The sequence below is a fragment of the Chiroxiphia lanceolata genome, chromosome 1 (assembly GCF_009829145.1).
Source record: "Chiroxiphia lanceolata isolate bChiLan1 chromosome 1, bChiLan1.pri, whole genome shotgun sequence".
Taxonomy (NCBI): Eukaryota; Metazoa; Chordata; class Aves; order Passeriformes; family Pipridae; genus Chiroxiphia; species Chiroxiphia lanceolata.
This window is the reverse complement of record NC_045637.1, coordinates 108,773,486-108,793,783: the sequence shown is the minus strand read 5'-3', so window position 1 is coordinate 108,793,783 and position 20,298 is coordinate 108,773,486. Positions and strand designations below refer to the sequence as shown.

Below are 20,298 nucleotides of genomic sequence, written 5' to 3'. Positions count from 1 at the left end.
GCTTCTGTATCGCTTCTTCATTGGAAGTTAACCTTGAGTTTCCCATAGCTTGGTTTGCTGTCACCCCTTCACATCTTGCTGCTTTGTTCATTTATTTATTTGTAGCACTATTTATATGGTATCTTCATATGCTGTTTGCAGGTGATGTAGTTCCTTTGCAGCTCAAAGGTAAAGTTTGCATAGCATTATGCTGGTTCATGAGTTCATGTCCTGTCAAGGGGACAGAATGCCCACAGGGCCAGGCTTATAATTAACAAAATTGTCCCAAGCAAGAAGTAGTTTTGAATGCATTGTTTCAATGAGAATTTATTCTAATATTCCAGTAGACCAAGTTCAATACAAGTTTGTTACGTATATAAAAACTGAAAAACATTGCTTTGTTTAGGGTCCTGAACCTCCTCTGTACTTGTTTGTCCCCTGTCTTGTAAATTCTTATAATTGACAGTAGTATCAGGAATGATTATTTCTGTCCTTCTTTGCAAGATAGCTGGTTGTTTGCTGTATAGAAGCTGCTAACATGGGAGAATATGCTTTTGCCAGGAAACCATCAGATCACAGCAGAGATGCCTATCACTTCTGTTAGCATTAAATGTATGGCAAGTGATTTAATTATCATGGGATGAAAGCATAACCCAGCTAATTGAATTTACCTCATCTTCTCTGACAATGCATCCTGATTGCTATATCTTTACATCTGCCATATCAGGAAGTTCAAACAAATGCAACAAGAACATACATTTAAATAAGTATAGCTATTATTTTAAAACACTATGGTATTTTTCAAGAGCTTCATGTTGTTGAAATCAGGAAATAGAGTAAAATACCAATTTATTTTCATACACACTCACTGTAAGTTGATGTTTCCTTTGCATGCAGTGCTATGTGCTTTGGTTTACTATGTGTGTATGAGGCATTCATGCTTATGGATGAACATACTGTATTGAAGATTTCGGTATCCATCCTCATGCTTTAAATGAAAGGATTAAGCAAAATCTTGCTTGTGTAGCAGGAAAAAAATTACTAAAGTAACCAGAAGCCCTGGAAGAGATCCACACCCTCAGGCTATACCATGTAAATTGATTTTAACTCTAATGGGAGTATTTTTTATTCAATATAGCATCAGCATATTGTATTGTTCATTTGTTTGCTAGCACCAGTTTAATGCTACACTCTCATAATAAAAAATATTTCTTTTGGAAATAATATTTTGCAAAACCAGTTAATGCTCTAGAGGAAAGTGATAACAGTGTTTGATAAGATATTTTTTTTCATCTTTATAAGCAGAGTAGAGATCTGGGAGTGCTTCCTAAGTGTGAATGATCAATGCCAATCATAGCTTGCTCTCCACCACAGCTCCAGCGGGGTGCAGACTGACAGTGTATTCAGCTGCAGAGACAAGATAAAAGCTGTTCTGATTATGTAAACTGTTGCCTGATCTGAAACCGTGAAGGGAGGTCAGTCATCCTGAGTCATTACTGTAATCTGATTAGAGGCCCAAATCTATTTTTGATGAATTTAACTGAGTATTTTGCCATTGATTTTAACAGGAGAGCATTCATACTCTTCTACTGGGGGCTGCATGCCAAAATAAGATGACAAGTAAGCATGAACTCTTAGCTAGATGATGTAATAAATTATGAGGGTCACTCCAAAAGGTGCTATCCCCAAAATTCAATGTGCATGAGGCTTAGCTAGTCAGTGTTCATTAAATAACTGCCAATTTACACCCTAGAAGTGATTGCTTCTCTGTAGAGAGTGATGCTGCTTGTAAAATAGGTCCTTGCAAAATAATACCCTAGAGCATTCTATATGTGTTACTTCAGCCACTTATGAGACAAAGTCACTCTCAGGATGATGTATAGCAGCTTTTCAACAGTTATAGCAACACTATTACATAGTTTAGGAAATCAAGCAATGTGTGCTCTCCTTCTGCTCCTCAACCAAGACAATATGGGAAGAATGTATTTCCAGGACACATTCTATTAAGAAGAATACACTTAATTAATTTGACATTTGATCAACAGAAAGCTTGGCCCTCTATCTTTTAAAAAGTTGCCATGGTTTCTCTAAATTGATGTTGTTATTATGATTACTGTTTCCTGAATGTCACATACTATTCAAAAATTGGCAGCTCCAGTGTCCTCTAATTATACTGAGACATTTTATCATTGTTAATTAATGTAGCATAGGTGCTATTCTTAGACAACCTTAGGAATGAGCAAGGTTTTTGATCCTATGATGGCTTGGATCAGTCCTCCTTACTTTGCTAAATCTGATGAGATGGTATTGCAAAGTTTATAGTGTGTTTGGGAAAGAAAAGAGTTTTTATTCTGTTGATTTTAATACTTTATTCATTTTAAAGGATGCATCAGTTCCACAGTATCTTGGAAGCATTAGAGAATATATTAAAAAGTTGATCTATAACAGATAATATTCCAATTCATTATGAAACAAGCATTCAGTAATTAATAGTTACTTCAAATGCCTACAATATATTATAATCATGATTGGATTCAATTACAAGAGACATAAAGAGGATTATTGTACTTTTTTTTCCCTCCTCATGGCATAATAAAGTCAAGATGGTTGGGATCCATAAATATTGGAGAGCAGTCAAGTTGCTGCATATATAACAGATACTGCTTTTTCCATCTGCCTGGATGTGTAGTGTCTTCCTCGAGCAGTGACTCTAACTAGGAACTGGTAAGAACACAGCTTGGTTAACATGGTGTGATTGCTTTTGATCCAGTAGAAACAAAGAGAGTTTCTCTTGGCAGTGTATTTGAATGCCATGTTCCAGCATTAATTAAATATTTTGTGGTGCTATGACACAATTCTTTCATCATGACACTGGATAGCTTCTTTTGCATAGTTCAGGGTGCAAGTCCCAAAAGCAGTCAGGAGGTGTGTGACTTGGGAAGGGAACATTTCCCCTATTGCTCTGGGCAACAGTACTTCAAATGTAAGGGTTTGTCCCTTCTGGCAGTTTCTTACAAGGCCTGGGAGGAGGAAGAGGAGATCCAATGAGCTGGATTCCCAACAGAATTGTGTCCAAATGCTCCCACGCCAGCTACCACAGAGAAGAGGAATCTTCTTCTTGAGAAGAGGAATCTTGCCTCACCTTGGTAAGACTGTGTCCCCAGGATTACTACGTTTGGGTGTTTGGTGGTCAGATAACAGGGCTGGATGCAGTGATAACAACCAGCTTGACATCAGTAAAAGAAGACTGGAAATGAATGTTTCTGTGGCCAAACAACTAGAAAAGAATATGGACAATATCAGTGGCCTTTCAGAATAACTAATGGTTTATCATTGCAGTTACACGTATCTAGCAAGGTCCGAAAAGTGGATGATACTTCATGACTGCAGACGAGCAGGACTGGAGAAGGTACTGGGTGCTCTTCTGGGCAAGTGTGATAGGTGAGGTTGGCAAAAACATGAAAGAGAGTTGGGAATGTGTAGTTAGTTATAGATGTGGATGGTACACATTTAGTGTGTTAAGAATTGATTTTTTTTCCTCTTTTTGTCTCTTCTTTTATAACAAAGTCATTCCATGTTTAGCATTCATTAGCTCATCTCATGGGGAGAGGAGTCTTTTCTTCACTTTTAAAAGTTCTTCTCGTCTTCCACATTTTTGTAGGTAGCAGTCCCTCTTGCAATCCTGTTTTCCTTTTGCTTTTTTTCCTACCACATCCCACTGACCGTAAATTGACAATTTTGCCCAGCAGCCGCTTTGTAAGTGTAAGTTTTAAAAGTCCTGAAAGGAGGAAATCTTGCAGCAAAATCAGTGTTTTGGTTAAACTTCTGAAACACAATGTATCTATTCTTCTCTGGGATGAATAACATTGCTTTCAGCATCAGGAAAATAATGAATGGAAAACCATGGGCACTAAAGAAGCTTTACTTTAAAGGGCTACTGCCCAAGTATGTCATCCAACAGAGGAAAGTTGGTAGCTGCATTGTTTTTTGTACGACAGCTACCCAGACGGTGATGTGATACCTTTTACTGGGCTAACCAAAGTTAAAATTAGAACTGAGCAAATAAATCCCAATGACTAAGAGAGTTTGTGCATTTAACCTTTCTTGCTTCTGATCAAGATCAACCTTTTCAAGCCTAGCCGCGGACTTTTGGTTTATAGCATGCTGAGAGATTGCTAAGCCTGGTGAGCTTCCTACCTTTAGCTTGACAATTTGATTGCACAAAAACTAATAAGCACAAAAATACAGCTTGGTCCTACTTGTTCAGGATTATTGCACTGGCCAGAAAAACAGTTTCTACAAATGCTCTTTCACTTCTCTGTCATTTAGAGATACCCAGTACACAAATCTGAACCCCAAAGTGCTTAGCTGAATTAGGCTTCTTAGGTCTCAAGCCAGCAGGCATGTCCAAACCTTGGGGGCTGAGCTAGGAAGTGAGTTCAGGCATTTACCTGTATACTTTTTTATCTGTATTGCTGGAGGCTTTGTGATAACATTTACAGAAACCCACGTGCACTGTGACTTTTTGTATAGGGGTTTTTTACCAAATCGCTTCCAGACTGACTTCTAATTTGAAATTAGTTTCTCTCTTTCTCTCTGGTCATTGTCCTCACTACTGCAAGTTTTTATTCACAAAGTTTAAAGACAAATTATTTCTTTTCCATATCACTTTTACTCCTATTGATAGCTACCTGTCCTTCAAAGCTGGCTGTGCACTACTGTAAGCAGAGGGAGCAGCACAGCAGAGGCAAGCAGATCAAACTGCCTGTAAACAGCAAAGTTGTATAACTCTCTCTGATTCACCATCCTGTGGGTGTGGTGGAGCAGTTTCCATAATGGTAAACTTACTCACCAAAGTGGCCAAAGGACATTCTTGTTCAGAAAAAAATCCAGCCAGAGGGTATAAGCAAAAGGAGCACCCTTCTCCTTCCTAATTTTTTGTGCCTACTTCATCGTTGCTCGAAGCTAGACTGTTAGTCATGTGGCTTCTGTGGTGAAAAGATTGTGGGTTTTATTCTCAGCAAGGACAAACCAAAACTGGGGTAGTCAAGGCTCTGACAGTGTGCCTGGGCAGCTCCAGAGCCATGCACTAGCCCTTCCCCCTTCCCACACATGCACAGGCTCCTTTGTGCTCCTGAACAGAGCAGAAATAGGGATGTTCAGCTTTACTTCTCAGGGATAAATTTCCCGCTCCACCACGCAACTCCAGCGGAGGCTGTACCAGCATCTCTTAAGACTCATCACAGGTTCCTCTATCTCCATGCCTTTGCCTGGCTCATCTCAGAGGTGTATTCTGGCTCCTCTTTATACCCTTTCCACCCTTTGTAAACTATAGCATCAGGTAGTGCTTAGAAAATACTCATAAACTGGTATAAGTGTTTTTTGTGTCTCCATACAATCTTCCATATCTTTCTTCATCTTCACTATGTGCCTATGGGAATATCTTCGGGTTAATGTACCACACTCTCTGCTAGGCTTGACTCAGTCCCTGTGCTTTCCCTCGCTAAGGCCTGCATTACCAAAACTAACCAATAATTCAGATTGTGCTCATTTTTTAGGTATCCTAATTAAACTCAAGGCCTGTACTCAGTCTGGGAACCCAGAAAGTGAGACTCCAGATTTGGAGAGTTTGGTGTGGGAGAATGCAGCTATTGTTTGGCTGCTCCCATGCCCATACCTTTGCAATCTGGCTGGGTCGTGCTAGCTATGAAAAAAATAATTTGCATTACACCTCTTCTAGGATGAAACAAAGCATAGCTTTCAGAGCCATCTTTTCTTCCTGATTCTTCTAATTTGCATCATGTAAATTCAAACTGTCTTGCCTTAATCCTTTCTGCACTTGGGCCAGCAGCTGAAAGCCTGTGAAAGCATGTGTATTTTATCCTCTGTGTGCAATGCAGAAACAGCTTTAGAAACCACAGAGACTATTTTAAATTAAATGGCCATTTTTTGCAATCCTATCATTACAAAGCTGAGGCTTGATTGTTGTCCTTAGAGTGCTTCATAGCAGCAAAATTCCTGCATTTTGGGAATTGTGCTGTCTATTCATCCAGTTGGAGTGGACCCAAAAGCAAAGCATGGAACTGTTGTGAGTGCTGGCTAGTGCTCACGATATTACTTTCTCTAATAGATGGCTTGTGCTGTCATTTTGTGGAATGCTCAGATGTCAATTCATAATCATTTGGACTGTAGGGTTGACTTTTTTCAATAAAGATGCACAGAAATTATCTTTAAGAAGTGCAGTTGTTTTCATTACTGCTTGCACAGCAGAACTGAAAGCAGCTCCACTGTGGGACAGCAAAACCCTCAGTTCTGTAACTTATTATTTGATATTTTTCTTTCTTCATATGAACGTTTATGAAGGTAAACGCATACTTCAAAACAAGTCAATCTAAGAAAGTACTTGTGGAAGCTAAGAAGTTTGGGTGATCACTTAGGGAAAAGTTGGAGTCTTCACCTTGCAGGCACTCCATGCTGTGCATGTATCACACAAGCCATCCAAGCAATGCCAGTGGGCAGCCAAGTCACACAGTTTGCTTGGCATAGTCTGTAAGTACGGGGCAGCCTCACATCTTGTTTCCAGAGTTTTCCAGTTGGACTTTCTTTCTGTCTAGTTTCTTTCTGTATCTGGTTTTCATGAAACCACTGCCTCCCACAGAGGCCTGGGAGACCCTAGATGCTCACAGCCGCTTAGCTGAGTTTGTGGATTAATTTAGGTCTGTTGCCTTTTGGAATGCAAGGGCTATCTAAATGGGGTGGGGTGTCCTGGGTCGCTTCTGGACCACGATCACGTACACCCAGGCCAGACGTATTGCTGGCTGTGTGCACAGCACTCAGTGCTGCCACTTTTAGAGGGCTATGGACCCAAATTCCTACTCTTTGGAGCACCAGGAGATGCAGCCCCTAGGGAAGAAGAGGCCTGTTTGTTGGGTAATCCAACACAAAGTGAGCCTTGAACATAAGGGCACCCTGATGCTGTAGTCCCCTGATGCTTTTGAACGGAGTTATCCTGGCTTCCTCTGCACACCTGCTGCAACAAGTGTCTACAGGAGAGGACCTTCTGCCCATAAAGTGATTATTCTTACTGACCTTGTTCTTTTGGGACTGTTCTGATGCATGAATGTTTCCAGGGAAAAGATCTAAATTATGTAGTCTATTAGCATGATGAGCAGTTTGCAAAATACTTCCAGCACCATAATCTTCTCTTTGTTTATTAATAGTTGTCTTATTTATTCTCTGACTTTCATACAGATGCAAGCTATGCTACAGCCATACAGACTGACTTCAATTTAATCCAAATATAAGAATGTTAAAGACAATTTGATCAATATTAAAATAATATTTAACAATATTAAAACCAGTTAGAATTTAAAGTGACTTGGTAAAAAGGTAGTTCTGTGTTGTTTTTTAGTTCACTTAATTAAACCCCCAAATCCCCTAAGATACAAATCCTGTTCTGTCTGAAAATAGTTTACTACCAACCAGTTTCTCACAAGATGTCGTTTTGTATGTTGGAATACCTGCCAGCCATCACTTTGAGACTTCAGAGTCTAGGTCTAAAGATGCCTAAAATAAATAGCATATACCGCATGTAAATACATATTTAAAAATCTGTGAAGCCTTAAAACTGTTGATTGATTGTTTTCTTTGGTCACAAGTAATTCAGCTGACTCTCCTGGGTTTAACCTGCTAATATATTCAAGACATGTGACTGATACTTTCCCAAAATAAATACTATTTCATGTCTCTGTTCATCTCATGCTTCTAAATGATGTATTTGGAGGTATGCTACTGTCAGAGAACTTGGGGATTTGGCGGAAACTCCCTGCAGATTTGTCTAATGACACCAAAAGCCCACCTCTGGCACATTTAGTATTGCTCTCATCTCCTCCTGAGAGAGCCTTAGATAGCTGAGAGGCAGGTAGATGAATTATACTGCCTTCTGGAAGTACATTTTTTTTTTCTCTTGCCCAAGTGGCTCTGTGTTTTCTTTTTTGTGAAGGTCTGAGATTACTCTGACCTGCGTGAATCGGTAGCAAAACGGGATGGGTTTTTAATGAATTTCTGCTTTGGGATTTTTTTTTTGTGTGTGTACGTACTCTTGTCTACTTGGGTTAAGCACATGCAGGATATCCAGGGTTTAATTAATCATTCAGAGTGGTGGGCAATTCAGTATAATTATTAAATCTTGTAGTATTACTTCTTTAATAATGGCTATAATACTCATTACAAAACTGCATAACTAGCAGAAGTTTCAACAGATCAGTACAGGATTACCCCGGTTTGCACAGGTGTATTATCTGAGCATATCCTGATAGATGGGGCTTTACAAGACTGCTTATGATTGTCAGATCATTGCTCTCTATATGTGTGGCACTGTCAGTCAGTAGGACAGATCGGGTATTAATGTTTAATTGAGTGTGCTTCCCCTAAATTGGAAGCCAAGAAAAGTAGTAGGGAGGATTTCTTCCTTGTACCAGCTGTGATGCTGTATAGCCAATTTAATGAAGAAAAAAGTAATCAGTAAATTGCCTAATCTTTGTATTTTGAAAATAACAACAAATAGAGGTTCTTTGTAAAACTGTCTTGTTTCTAGATAAAACAAGATACGTTGCACTAATTGCAGACACAGTAAAAGTGAACGTCCTACAAAGCCAGACGAGTGAAAAGAAAAACGACATTCTGAGAACAAACCAGGAGAGCATTTCGCTGGTGTAGGAGCAAGGCATCAGGATATATGGATTAGATTTCTGTAACCAGCTCTGTGGCCCAGGTTAATTGTGGAAGCAGCTCCAGCTCAGCCCGCGCTGTGACCGCGGGGCTCCGGGCTCCCAACATTGCCACCTGCCGGCAGCCGCCCCGCCAAGGAGCTGGTCCTCCGCGCCCGCCTTCAGCGACAGGCGGTAACTTTTTATTACAGACGACTTAAAATTAATGGCCCCGAGTCTCCTCTCACTCGTTTCGGTGTGAATGAGGGCACCCGTTTGAAGGAGAGGAGTCTCCGAGTTGATACGTTTCGTTCCTCAAACCTCACCTCCCAGTTTTTAAGCCTTTAGTTTTCGTTCAAAAAAAGTCCTGGGAGAAATTCTGCTGTGAAAGGGGACCAGCATCAGGAGGAATGAACTCACAGGGTACACTCTCTGTAGGTGAAGTGGTGATCTTATAGGATGCATGCCGTGGAAACTTGTCTTTTAGCAAAAATGCAATCCTTTGCCTTTCTGTGCTGGGTAGAGGCGGCTGCTTTTCAACCGTATCCTGGCTGGAGGGAACAATTTTCTGTCACAATAAGCGTATCTTGTTTTTTGTGGGGGCAGGGGGTGGGATAAATAATCTCTCTCTAGTACAGAGAGGGTCCATCTTCATCTGCAATTAATCGATCAATAAATCTTCTATTTTACAGAATGCTTCTTGAGTACTCCTTGTTTGTTGCACTTAGCAGGCAGTACCGCAGCCAAGCAAAAAGCAGGGTTTGATTCATCTCACACATTGAGAACAAAGCAGCACCTCATATACGTCACTCTTCATGTGATTTCATTAGCTTTTATCCTTTATCAGACACAGCAGATGTTCAAGGGTAAATGTAACACAAGAAAACCCTCACAAAATAATTTTTATTCTCTCTGAAAGGCAAGCTATTTACAGCAGTGAAGTAACAGAAAGGAGTACCAGCATAAGCTGCTTTACTCTGTTTGCTTGGCCTGTGGCCTCTGGAATAGCTTCTGCTGGGAATCCCATCATTTAGATGGCATCAGCATTTCTGTTATAATTTACTTCTTTTGTTGTTGTTTTAGCATATTTGATATGGACTATTACAGCAGCCTCCATATTGGATCCATATTTTCTGCTGCATATAAGTATTTTTCAGTTTGAGGTACTGCTGGCATTTGTATTCAGTTTAGTTTATGCTATTTGTTTTGTTTGCTTTTCTATGAATACAGATAATGAAGATAATTTTTAAAATTTTGCAATGAGAAGCTCACTTTAGTAAGGCTTTTTGAGTTCTTAGAAAATATAACTTAAACAATAGAAATATGACCGTACCAGGACATTATATGTTAACAAACTTTTAAAATGTTACTCATTATCTTTATCTTGCCATAAATAAATTAATGCTTTACATGTTCCAGGGGTTTATGGAAAACTGTCAAAATGATGAGTTGTTTGATAAAATTTATAAATATTTATTCAAGTAAGTATCACTGTAACTTTTAGATATTTTTTTGTACTTTCCTTTTATTTAAAGACTTTGACCATATGTCATTTTTTAATCCTCTTACAGTTTTAAAACCTCTTGGTGTGGTCTCCAGACCTCATTTACATCCATTTAAGTTTTCTGAATATTTTGCAGTAGGGGAGCTTTGTCAGGAGCACCTCTTATCAGGCCAGTCTCGAGGTTTATTAACATCATCTCCTAGAGGAAAAGTGGCCATGAAAGAAATACTGTTTGCTCTCACTGGTGGATACTCTTAGCTTTAAAACATGATTAAGCACTGAAATGAATGAGGATGCATAAGAATTCGAAAGGCTGTAGCCCGGCTCAGTACTGAAGGATGAACAGTAAACTCCTATCTGCTTGCCTGCAGGAAAGTGCCATATCTTCATCACAATCCTGCGAGTTACTCCTGAGCTTCCCAATTGCTGTGTGCTGATGCACCATGATAATAAAACACTTTCCCAAATTACAGGTCTTTCTGTGAGAATTTTCAGGGTTGAAGCTTATCAGACCCACGCCTCCAACTACATCAAATGTATGTGACCTTCTTTTTGATGGTGTAGGTTACTGGATCAAGAGTTCTTTATCTTTAGCAAGATGTTCATAACAATAGAAATGTGTAAGCTTAATTTGATATGCAAACCACTTTCAGTACCTTGTAACTGCACAGTTGTTTAGCAAGCCAGAACTGGAAACATCAGGTTGTGCCAATTTGCATAGCCTTCAATACAGTGTATATCTGGGTCATATTTTCTTCTTTATGCTGAGAAGGCTCACAAATTCAAAGAAGCTGTGTCAATATAATGTATAACAACATAAAAGCAATAAACGCAGGGACAGTCGCAGTGCTGATGTATATGTAGCGTGTTGATTGCACACTTGCATGGTAAGGACAACCTATGTCCAAGACCTAGAAGAGCAAATTTCCTCTCAAAAATAAGAAAATACATATGAATATAGCGATTCAGTGCCTCCCACACTTCTGGAAGGACTTCCTAGCCCATGAAGAATGGGCCTTCTAGCGATTTTGACTTGCTAGTAAGACAGATAATCGTGAAGAAAGATGTGTAATCAGTGTCTTCTTCACTGTTGCTATGGTTAACCATAAAGATTTTTTTTTCTTTTTAGGTGAGTGCTGGGTGATCAGGTAATGTATGACACTCTTTTATGGCTGACCACTGGGAAAGCATCACTGGAGAAGGAGCTGAATTCCATACAAAGTGGTAACTGTGAACAGCTACTGCTCCATCAAGCTGGATGAGCACAAGTCAACTAATAAACAGCACTAATGAATGTATCCTTTCAATAACAAGTGATACCATGTAATGCTTATACAAAAGAGGAGAGTGGTTTGATGACATAACTTCTGTTTTAACTACTGGCATACAACAAAGTATCTGTGTGTATCTGATAGCAGGACATGGTTTCCAGTGTGACCCTCTGATTTTACTAAAATGACCACAGCTCTGAATGTTGCTTGGAAAAATGAGTACCTCTTCAAACAGGGATGCAAAAGGGAAAAAAACCCTACACCTTGAAACTGTACTTAATGTGGCATTACAACCAGAAAGGATGCTGACCTCTGATAAGGCAGGCTTGGGAGAGAGGTTACAGGAGAGATAAAAAGCCAAGACAAACCTGTAGCACTGGGTGGGTGAAACTAAAGTGGGGGAGGATTAAGAGGGTGTATTTCCCTCCCAGGCTGGGTTTTACTTCATGAGATTTAAATGAGAGAGTGATCTTCCTCTGTGATATATCACCATTATCAATATCAAGGAAGCAACAGAGGTTGCTGCTAAGCTTAGCAGGCTTTTCCCCTGGGCAGCTAATAGGCAGTGAAATGGAGTAGGCATGGCATGGGGAGGCTTAGAATTCCATTTCAGCAGGTGTTTCAAGCAAGGAACATGGACAAATTCCTCACCCCAACACTGCTGCTACCACAAAAGAGGCAGGGACCCAGTAAGCTAATCCCATGGACAATGTTTTCATGCTGCAGATGTTTCAGAGGTAAGTTTTAGGTCTAATCAGTGTGTTGAAGGTGCTTCAGTGATGATCACACTGTTTTTTCTCTATGAGAAAAGGAAAATCATGTAACAAATCTGTGCATATCGCTTTGTAACTGCCCTGACTTAGGTATGATTTCATTAAGTATTTGTCTTAACTGAATGAGTTATGGCAGGGATTGAGCATGAAGCCCAGTTGCTGTCGCCTCTTGTCTTCATTTTGTAAAGGAGATCTATACTTCTTGCATTTTTTGGACTATTTTAACAAGTTCCCTGATGTTATTTGAATGCCTGGATTGTTATTTGCTGCCCTCATTGTGATTTGTGTGTTTCTCACACCGGGTGATGTTAATATTTAATGAATTTTAGACCAGAACAAAGAGAAGATTCGATGCACAAAATGATATAAGTACTCTCCTGTGGTAGTTGTCACTTAAGAAATTATTAGGGCAGATTTATTTTTCCTACATCTGTTGCTTTAGAAGGGCTACGGCTGCACTGGAATTAAAAAAGAGTAACCACTGATTACAGATAGAGAAGTCAGCTTGCCAGAAGATTCAGTACATCTTTCCAATGGAAAAAATACTTGGACATGCAAAAATCTGTTCTGGAGTAGTGCATAATATGTACCTCTATGGGCTCATGTCTGTTTAAAATGTATGGAAATGTGAAGATGACATCTCCCAGGAAAAAAAAAAATCTAGGTTACATTTATATCCTGAGTTTGTTATGTATTCTACACAGTATGGAGCAAGTTTTGTACCTGACTTGTATTTTTATGGAATATAAAATCCTTTTAATGGCATCTAAATTATCCTATGTGCCTATGCAGCTTCAACTTGTACAGACTGAGATCGGAGGAATAAAGCAGGTTTTCTTTTCTCAGAGAGAGGGATTTTGCTAGTGATGTCTACAGGTCGGTTGGTATCAGTTCTCTGTAGTCCCTCCCATAGATGCAATTTCAGCTATTTTAGGACTTCTGTGCCCTACCTAAAGGTAGGTGACAAGTTGAGTTGGAAATGAAGTGTACAAGTTTTTTAGAACAAAGATGTAAGCTTTCAGAGGTCTTGGCTTTTGGGTTTTATTCTTAAAATGTTCATGTAAATCTATTTGTCTTGCATCTTCCTGGGAAATAAAATGTATTTGAAGTAGTCCTGTATGTATCAGCCTGTCATGCACCTTATTTGCCATTACTATAAGCATTTTTGAAACGGCAGCTCACATGCACCCCCAGAAGAAATAAAATAAGAACGCGTAGAAACCTGGAAACATTTTTCAGTTTGTTGTCAGATTAGTTTATTTCAGTGTTCACTTCCCCAAGTGAAACATCACAGTTTGAGGGAAATCGATTTGTAAAACAGGTTCGGGAAGATCTGTCACAGAAAAACGTCCTGCCACAACCCACAAGTGTCATCCCGTCCCGACCTTGCGTCTATTTGTGAGTGCAAAAGCTGGGTGTCGGTGATGTCAGTCGCTAACACTGCCCCTGTTTACACCCGAGCTAGCAAAGCGTGGACCTGCAAAATGGCAAGTGTTAAGGAGTAGCTGCCAAGGCTACAGCCCATCGGGGAGCGACGGACCGAGGGCCCCGCACGGCGGGCCAGGCTCAGGGACGAAGAGCGCGGCCCCGGCAGCTGCGCCCCTGCTGCTCCCGAGGCCCTCGGGCGGGCTGAGCCCCAACCTCGCCGAGCCCCAGGCGCCCCGAGGGGGAGCGGCAGCCCCGGAGCCGGGCGGGGAGGGCCAAGGGAAGCCCTTCTCGGGGGGCAGCGGCCCCGGGGAGAGTCCGGCTCCGGCTGCAGGAGTTGGTGCTGCGGCTGCCGCGAGAGAGGGGACAGCAGCGGGGGCGGCGTGGAGGCGAAGGGAGCTCGGTGGCCCCGGCCGGGCGGGCAGCCGGGGAGCGGAGCCCCGCCGAGAAGTTCTCGGCGGACAGCCTCCGACCCCTCGCTCCCTCCCGTCCTTCCTTCTCTCTTTCCCTCTCCCCGCTCGCTGGCGGCCGGCGAAACCCGCCCGCAGGCACGGAAGGGCACTGACACGAGTCGGGCTACGGAGCTGAGGACAAGCCCGCCGGAGGCAGCCGGCGCCGCCGCATTCTGCCCAGGTACCGGGGTTTGCACCGCCCTGGCCCCGTCCGAGGATCCACGTTTCCTCCCCAGCTAGTCCTCGTTTACCTTTTCCTCCTCTTCTCCTTTCCTCCTCTTCTCCTCGATCCTCTCCCGTTCCCCCGCCCCTCCCGCCGAGCGGCCGCGGGCGCAGCCCCCCGACGCCGCTGCCGGGCCAGGCGGTGCTCGGCGGGGCCGGGGAGGGAGTGGCCGGGCATCTCCCGGCAGGGAAACGGGGTCTGGGGCTGGCAGCCTGTCTGTGCGTGTGTGCGCCGGGGGGGAGGGAGGCATGGGGGCCGGGGGGTGCCGGAGGAGGGACTATGGGGAGAGGAAGGTATAAGAAGGGATGCGGGCAGGAGAGGGGGGTGATGGAAAGAGGGGGTGCGGGGCCGAGGGGCAGGCGCTGACAGCCGCTTTCCCCGCACCCACAGTCCCCTCCCCCGGGGCCGCCGTTGGGTGGGACTCGCCGGCGGGCCGCGGTCTCCCGTGCTGCTCTTCACCCCCCAGCCGCTGCCCGGCGCCGGGGGTCGGTGCTGGGGCGGGCGTGCCGCGGGTGGGCGGGCTCCGCCGCCCGACGGCGCGTCCCGGACGCTGCCCCTCAGCCGGCGGGCGGGCAGCGGCACCCCCGGGACGATGCCGCGGCTCGGCGGGGGCTGGCCTGCGGCCCCGCGCCTCGCCCCGATCGCCGCCGCCCTCCTCCTGGGCGTCCTGTGCCTCCCCGGGGCGCCGGCCTCCTCCCTGCTCACAGGTACAGGGGCGCGGGGGCGCGGGGCCCACCTGCCGCCGGCGCTCGCCGTCGGGAGCGGGGGCTGCCTGGCAGTGCGCGGGAAGGGCGGCCGGAGGTGTAACCGCGTGGGTTGGGGCAGGTGAGCACAGTAACCGTGCCCCCTGCCCTCTACATTTTCATGTTTCCTTTCTCTCCCCGGTTTTTCCCTGCTTCCCCTCGAGGGCTACGTTTCCCGGTATCTGGGGCATGGAGGGAAACGCTGAATCAAATTCTAGGGCAACCGAGGAGCCATTAGACTCTGAGAAGTGATTCCAACATGACAGAATACCGGCTAATCAGCACTAGGGCCAAAAAGGGGTTTTCTAATTTGATTCCGTCTGACAGTCAGCTTGCTAATTTTGACTCATTTGCCAATTGGCTGTCACGTGTTAAAAGGATGCTTGGTTTAGGGTTGTGCTGTGCTCCAGTTCTTGGAGTGTAATGGACAGCTTTCTGCTGGTTTCAGTGAGCTCTGGATCTATCGTTATAGATGTATTCTGCTTTGCATGGAGTACTCGTTATTCTCAACACGTCATCTGAGAGGAGAAAAAGCGTCCTTCTTTGCTATAACTGGGGCACAAAGAAAGTCTAGGTTTGTGCAGCATTGAAAGGCCAGTCATTTCCCCATTCTCTTTGGAATCCTACTGAAACACTGAACGTCCTTGCTTGCTTAAATTGGGCAAATTAAGGCAGGATTTAAAATCAAAGGCTAGGAATGGAGCAGAGCTCAAATGTGAGTGTAAGGAGGACAGTTTCCAAAACCGTCAGGGGAAATTGAAATACGTTAGTATTTTAAAATTTTTATTTCTATTTCAGGATCTGTTGCAAAATGTGAAAATGAAGGGGAAATTCTACAGATCCCATTTATCACAGACAACCCTTGTATAATGTGTGTTTGCCTGGTAAGTTTGGCTTTCAGCTAGTAAGAACATTCAGACCTGTACTAAATGTAACTGCACACAGTGGAGAATGTTTCACATAATCAAATCTTGGGTGCCTCTGTTGCCTTTGTGTAACACAAGGTTATCTCAGAGCTGAGCTAATGGAAAGTAACCTAATCCATGATCTGGCAGTCCTTTCTAAGACTTTAAAACTCGGGTACGAAGTTGTACATGACTTTAATATGACATTGTGAAACCGTGTTTACTATGTGAATTTGGGGGGAGAACTGTTTTCAACCAGAGTCAGTGGTGCACACAGAAGACTTTGCTTGTAGCTTAGCAAAGAGAATGAAAGGTAAGGTTTGGACACTGCTACTTCAAGCTCCCATGTGTTCAGTGTCACATACCAGTAGGTGAGGAGCTCCATGAGGCTGCAAGGTAAAGGCTTCAATGTGACTGGACGTGCTGTAATAAGACGACAGTGAAAGCACAAGTGATGCTTTCATCAGAGCGCTTTGTTCCAAGGATGATGTTGCCTGCTGTGCTGGGAATGCAGTGGTTAATAATGTTGCTAGCTAGTACACGTTTTGGGGAGAAACATTCTGTTTCCTTGTCATTCTGCTTCAGAGTTAAACATTTTTGGGAGCAGTTCAATTGGACAAGCCAAACACTAGAAGTAATTGTAAAACAGTTGTTCTAAATAAAACTTCCTATGATATATTTAAAAGAAAACCATAAACCTTAATTTGCTGTTGAATGCAAAGAAAAGTATAACTAGAAAGCTCTATGTTTTACATTTTGGAATTTACAAAGTAGCTGAATGTACAGAATGTGTTCTACTTTAGGATTGAAATATCAACACACCCTCTCCCCCTCTTATATTATTGGTATTAATGTTCTTATAAGTCTATAAAAGACGTAAAGAATTGTTTCAGACTGCCTTTTAGAAGGCAATTTTGGCAACTGTGGGACCAAGATCATTTTGAGCCCCCTGAAGTTGATGTATGTCTCTGTGCTGAGTTCACTGATTTCAAGTGAGACTCACTGATAACTTTTTAGGTAATGTTGATAAAGAATAAGTGAAGTACATTATTGATTCTTCTGAGTAGGGGGGGATGGGAAAAAGGAGAGTGTGGGATGTGGCAAGTAAAGAAATCAAAGGGAAAACAAAAAAAATAGACAAAGCTGTGTTTTATCATGGGTCACTCTCCAAAATATGTCTGCCACCACTTTTGCAAATGGAAGCTGGTGTTAACCAGCGAGGAAGCAATTTATCTGTGAAGGAGCAGAAGTTCAGTCTTGGGCATCAGGGCAATAATGCATGAGGGTAAAATACTTGTATTTATAGATCTCTCTAGACCTTGGCTTTATTAAATCAATGAGCACTCTTTTAGTGCATGACCATGAAGAACTGCAAAAAGCATTGGACATAAGAACTCTAAATCCCTGTGGTTTGCAGGGCTTACTTCAGTGAAATGGCAACTGAGGGCATTTGGCTCCCTTCTATGCCAGGAGAACACTACATTTTATTAGGTGTACAGATACCTAGTGAGTTACTGCAGTTACCTGCCCTGGCTACGCTCTGTTTTATTTCAGCCAAAGGATAAATGTGAGCTCAGTTTCTTGAGTTGGAAGATGGGAGACTTGGTAGAGGGAAGGAAACCAGTCTGGAGATACTGGCTTTAACACTGTGCATCATGCAAAGCATTGGCTTATTGGACAGCCCCTTGCTGAAATCTTTGTTCAGGCCTGCCACAAGGGAAAAGATCAATTTTAGGAGGTCTAGGGAGAACAGAAACAAAAGAAACAGTAAGGTGATTTGTGACTGGGGGAAGACAGAAACAGGTTGTCTTACATCCAACTAGAAATATTGATTGTTTAATAGCGATTCAGTGAGGAACTTTCTCTGGAAGACTGATCATACTCTTTAAGGGCAAACCTGATGGATGTTCATATCGTAAGAAGTGAGCAACTGAAAGGAAAGCTTAATTAGCTCTTACAGGAAGGAAGCAATTGTTGTCTAGGAGAGAACAGAAAATTCAACAGAGGGCACTTGTGTTAAGAACACCAGTAAAGTGAGTAACTGAAATAGCCGATTGGATTATGGCAGGTCTTCCCTAGTGGTGATGCATTTCCATGACTACTAAGTGCCATAAATAACTGCACAAGTTATGGAAATCTGAACAGTTCTGGATGAAGAGGAATATCTAAATAACTCTGTATGTCCCATCCCTGGTGGAATATCTAAATAACTCTGGATGTCACATCCCTAACAGTGGTCGAGGCCAGGTTGGATGGGGTCCTGAACAACCTGATCTAGTGGGTGGCATCTCTGCCCATGGTGGGGGTTTGGAACTGTATGATCTTTAAGGTCCCTTCCAACCCAAACCATTCTATGATTCCATGAATTCCCTTCCAGGACTTTCCCCATCTCACGAATGAGAGAAGACAGAACTGAAATGTGGGAATTAATTCTTCAAGTGTTTGACAGAACTTACTATGCAAACCATGTCCTGTGGAGCATGGGGATGCATCTGAGCAAGAGGGAAAGAGGGAGGCAGCATAAGCAAAATGATCTCCAGCTTTCTTTTAACAGGCTAAATTATTTGGGATGCTAAAGCAAGAGGGGAAAATGTGGTAAAAATTAGAAGCTCATAGGTTATGAGTAAGTTGCAATAATGCAACAAATACTGCAAAGAGCAATTGCAAAATCAATTCCTTATACACCACTGAGAAGTCTTGGTAGGAAGATGAAAACCAAAACTTGTCTTTTCTCAAAGGTTAGTGAGGACAGGGCGGACTGATCTTCATGGTAGGAGCGTAAACAGCAACAATACAGATAGAGCCCAGACTGGTGTCTGGGGACACTGCTTTGATAAAAGCTTCTAGCTCATGTTTTAGAGTTTTATTGGTAACACAAACCCCTGAATCTTGAACACAAGAGGGATGGTGGTGGGGATCTTCTAGAGACAGCCAAGTTTAGCTACCAAACAAGATTAGTTCATTCTTGAGCATCTGCTGTAACATGTGGAGAGAGAAATTGTGGTTATATGGGAATTCAGACTGCGGATCATTTGCCAGATATTTCATATATAGTATGTAGTAAGTCACTCACTTCTAAAATATAGGTAATGGTTTTTTAAAAAAAAGGCACTGCACACACCATAAGATAACTCTTGCTTTGGACTTCCCTACTTGTCAAAATGAAATGTGATGGAGTGCACAAAACAGCACTGATGCTTGTGCTTAATATAAGGAAACAGGTAAGACTAAGGGCGTGCAGGTGTCTGTGTGTACATGTATACTATAGTGCTCTGTATGCAAAAACTACCAGCTCAACAAGCCACTATGAGTAAAGTCTAGAGTTTCCTAATTTGCAATTTATATGTCTATACTTAATGGTCTTAATAATGCCCATAAAAATGTTAAATTTTAATATCTCTAAGAGAACAGTTTCCTTGTGAGCTTTTACAATTACAACACTTTAGTGCTGGCATAAACATGGATGAATTTGATCTCCAAAGAACTGGTCATTACTTACAGCTGCCTGCAAGGAATGGTCATTTTAATTTTTTCTTTTCAGAGAAAAACACCAAAGACAGGTTGTAGTTTATTCACAAGGAATTTCTTGTAGGACTATGATGAAAACCCAGGTCTCCTAACTCCTAGTCTAATGGTTTGACTACAAAGCCATCCCTTTTTCATTTCATGCACTTCCACTTCACAAGTGGACATGGGTGATATAGCCACAGTCTAACTATACTAGTTTTCTTTTGTGTCTCTCTGACAACGGCACAGGTGCCAGGTTTTGGTGTGTCTGCTCTCCTGAGCTTGTTATGAGGCATGGATGGGCAACAGACAAATTAAAGCTGACTCTTAATCGAGAGGTTTTGAGAAGGATGATTTATGACTTGCTGTTGCTATCTGCAAAATGCTGTTAGAGCCAGTGTGCTTTGGTGTTCTGCCCACTTCCACTTTGAATGTCTGTGGTTCCGCATCTCTGAGAAGATATGCTGTCTCTGGAAAGCTAAAATACCACCTCTCTTTCCATAGGATTTGAGATACTGGAATAGGGCAAAGAAGGCTGAAGGCAGCTGAAAGTACCTGCTTTCAAGGTACATTCATCTTATATGCTGTTAAACATGGACACTGGAGAAAGTACTTAGAGCTAAAGAGTGAAACAGATAGGCAGAAGTTGCACTGGAAAATTGTTTTTCTGGAAGCTAGATCTTGTAATAAGTGTAGGACAGCCTACATTTGAAACGCCGTGGCTGAGCATCCCATTGCAACTGTGTTTATAGCTAAAGACTTTTCTGATGAAAGGATGGGAAATGCTCTCAGCTGCAACAAGCTCTGT

General features: G+C 42.5%; 1 protein-coding gene across 2 annotated transcripts in view; it reads left to right on the top strand.

Annotated features, from left to right (window-relative positions):
• The first annotated feature begins 14,889 nt into the window (after window positions 1-14,889).
• BMPER (BMP binding endothelial regulator) overlaps window positions 14,890-20,298 on the top strand; it is a 147,009-nt gene continuing 141,600 nt past the window's right edge. The window contains exons 1-2 of one of the 2 annotated variants that reach the window (XM_032700506.1): window positions 14,890-15,042; window positions 15,877-15,962. In XM_032700506.1, coding sequence (XP_032556397.1) covers window positions 14,928-15,042; window positions 15,877-15,962 — 201 coding nt within the window. In that variant the 5' untranslated portion in view covers window positions 14,890-14,927. Of the gene's footprint in view, window positions 15,043-15,874; window positions 15,963-20,298 lie in introns of those variants that run through there. The other variant, XM_032700516.1, reaches the window with a different exon arrangement.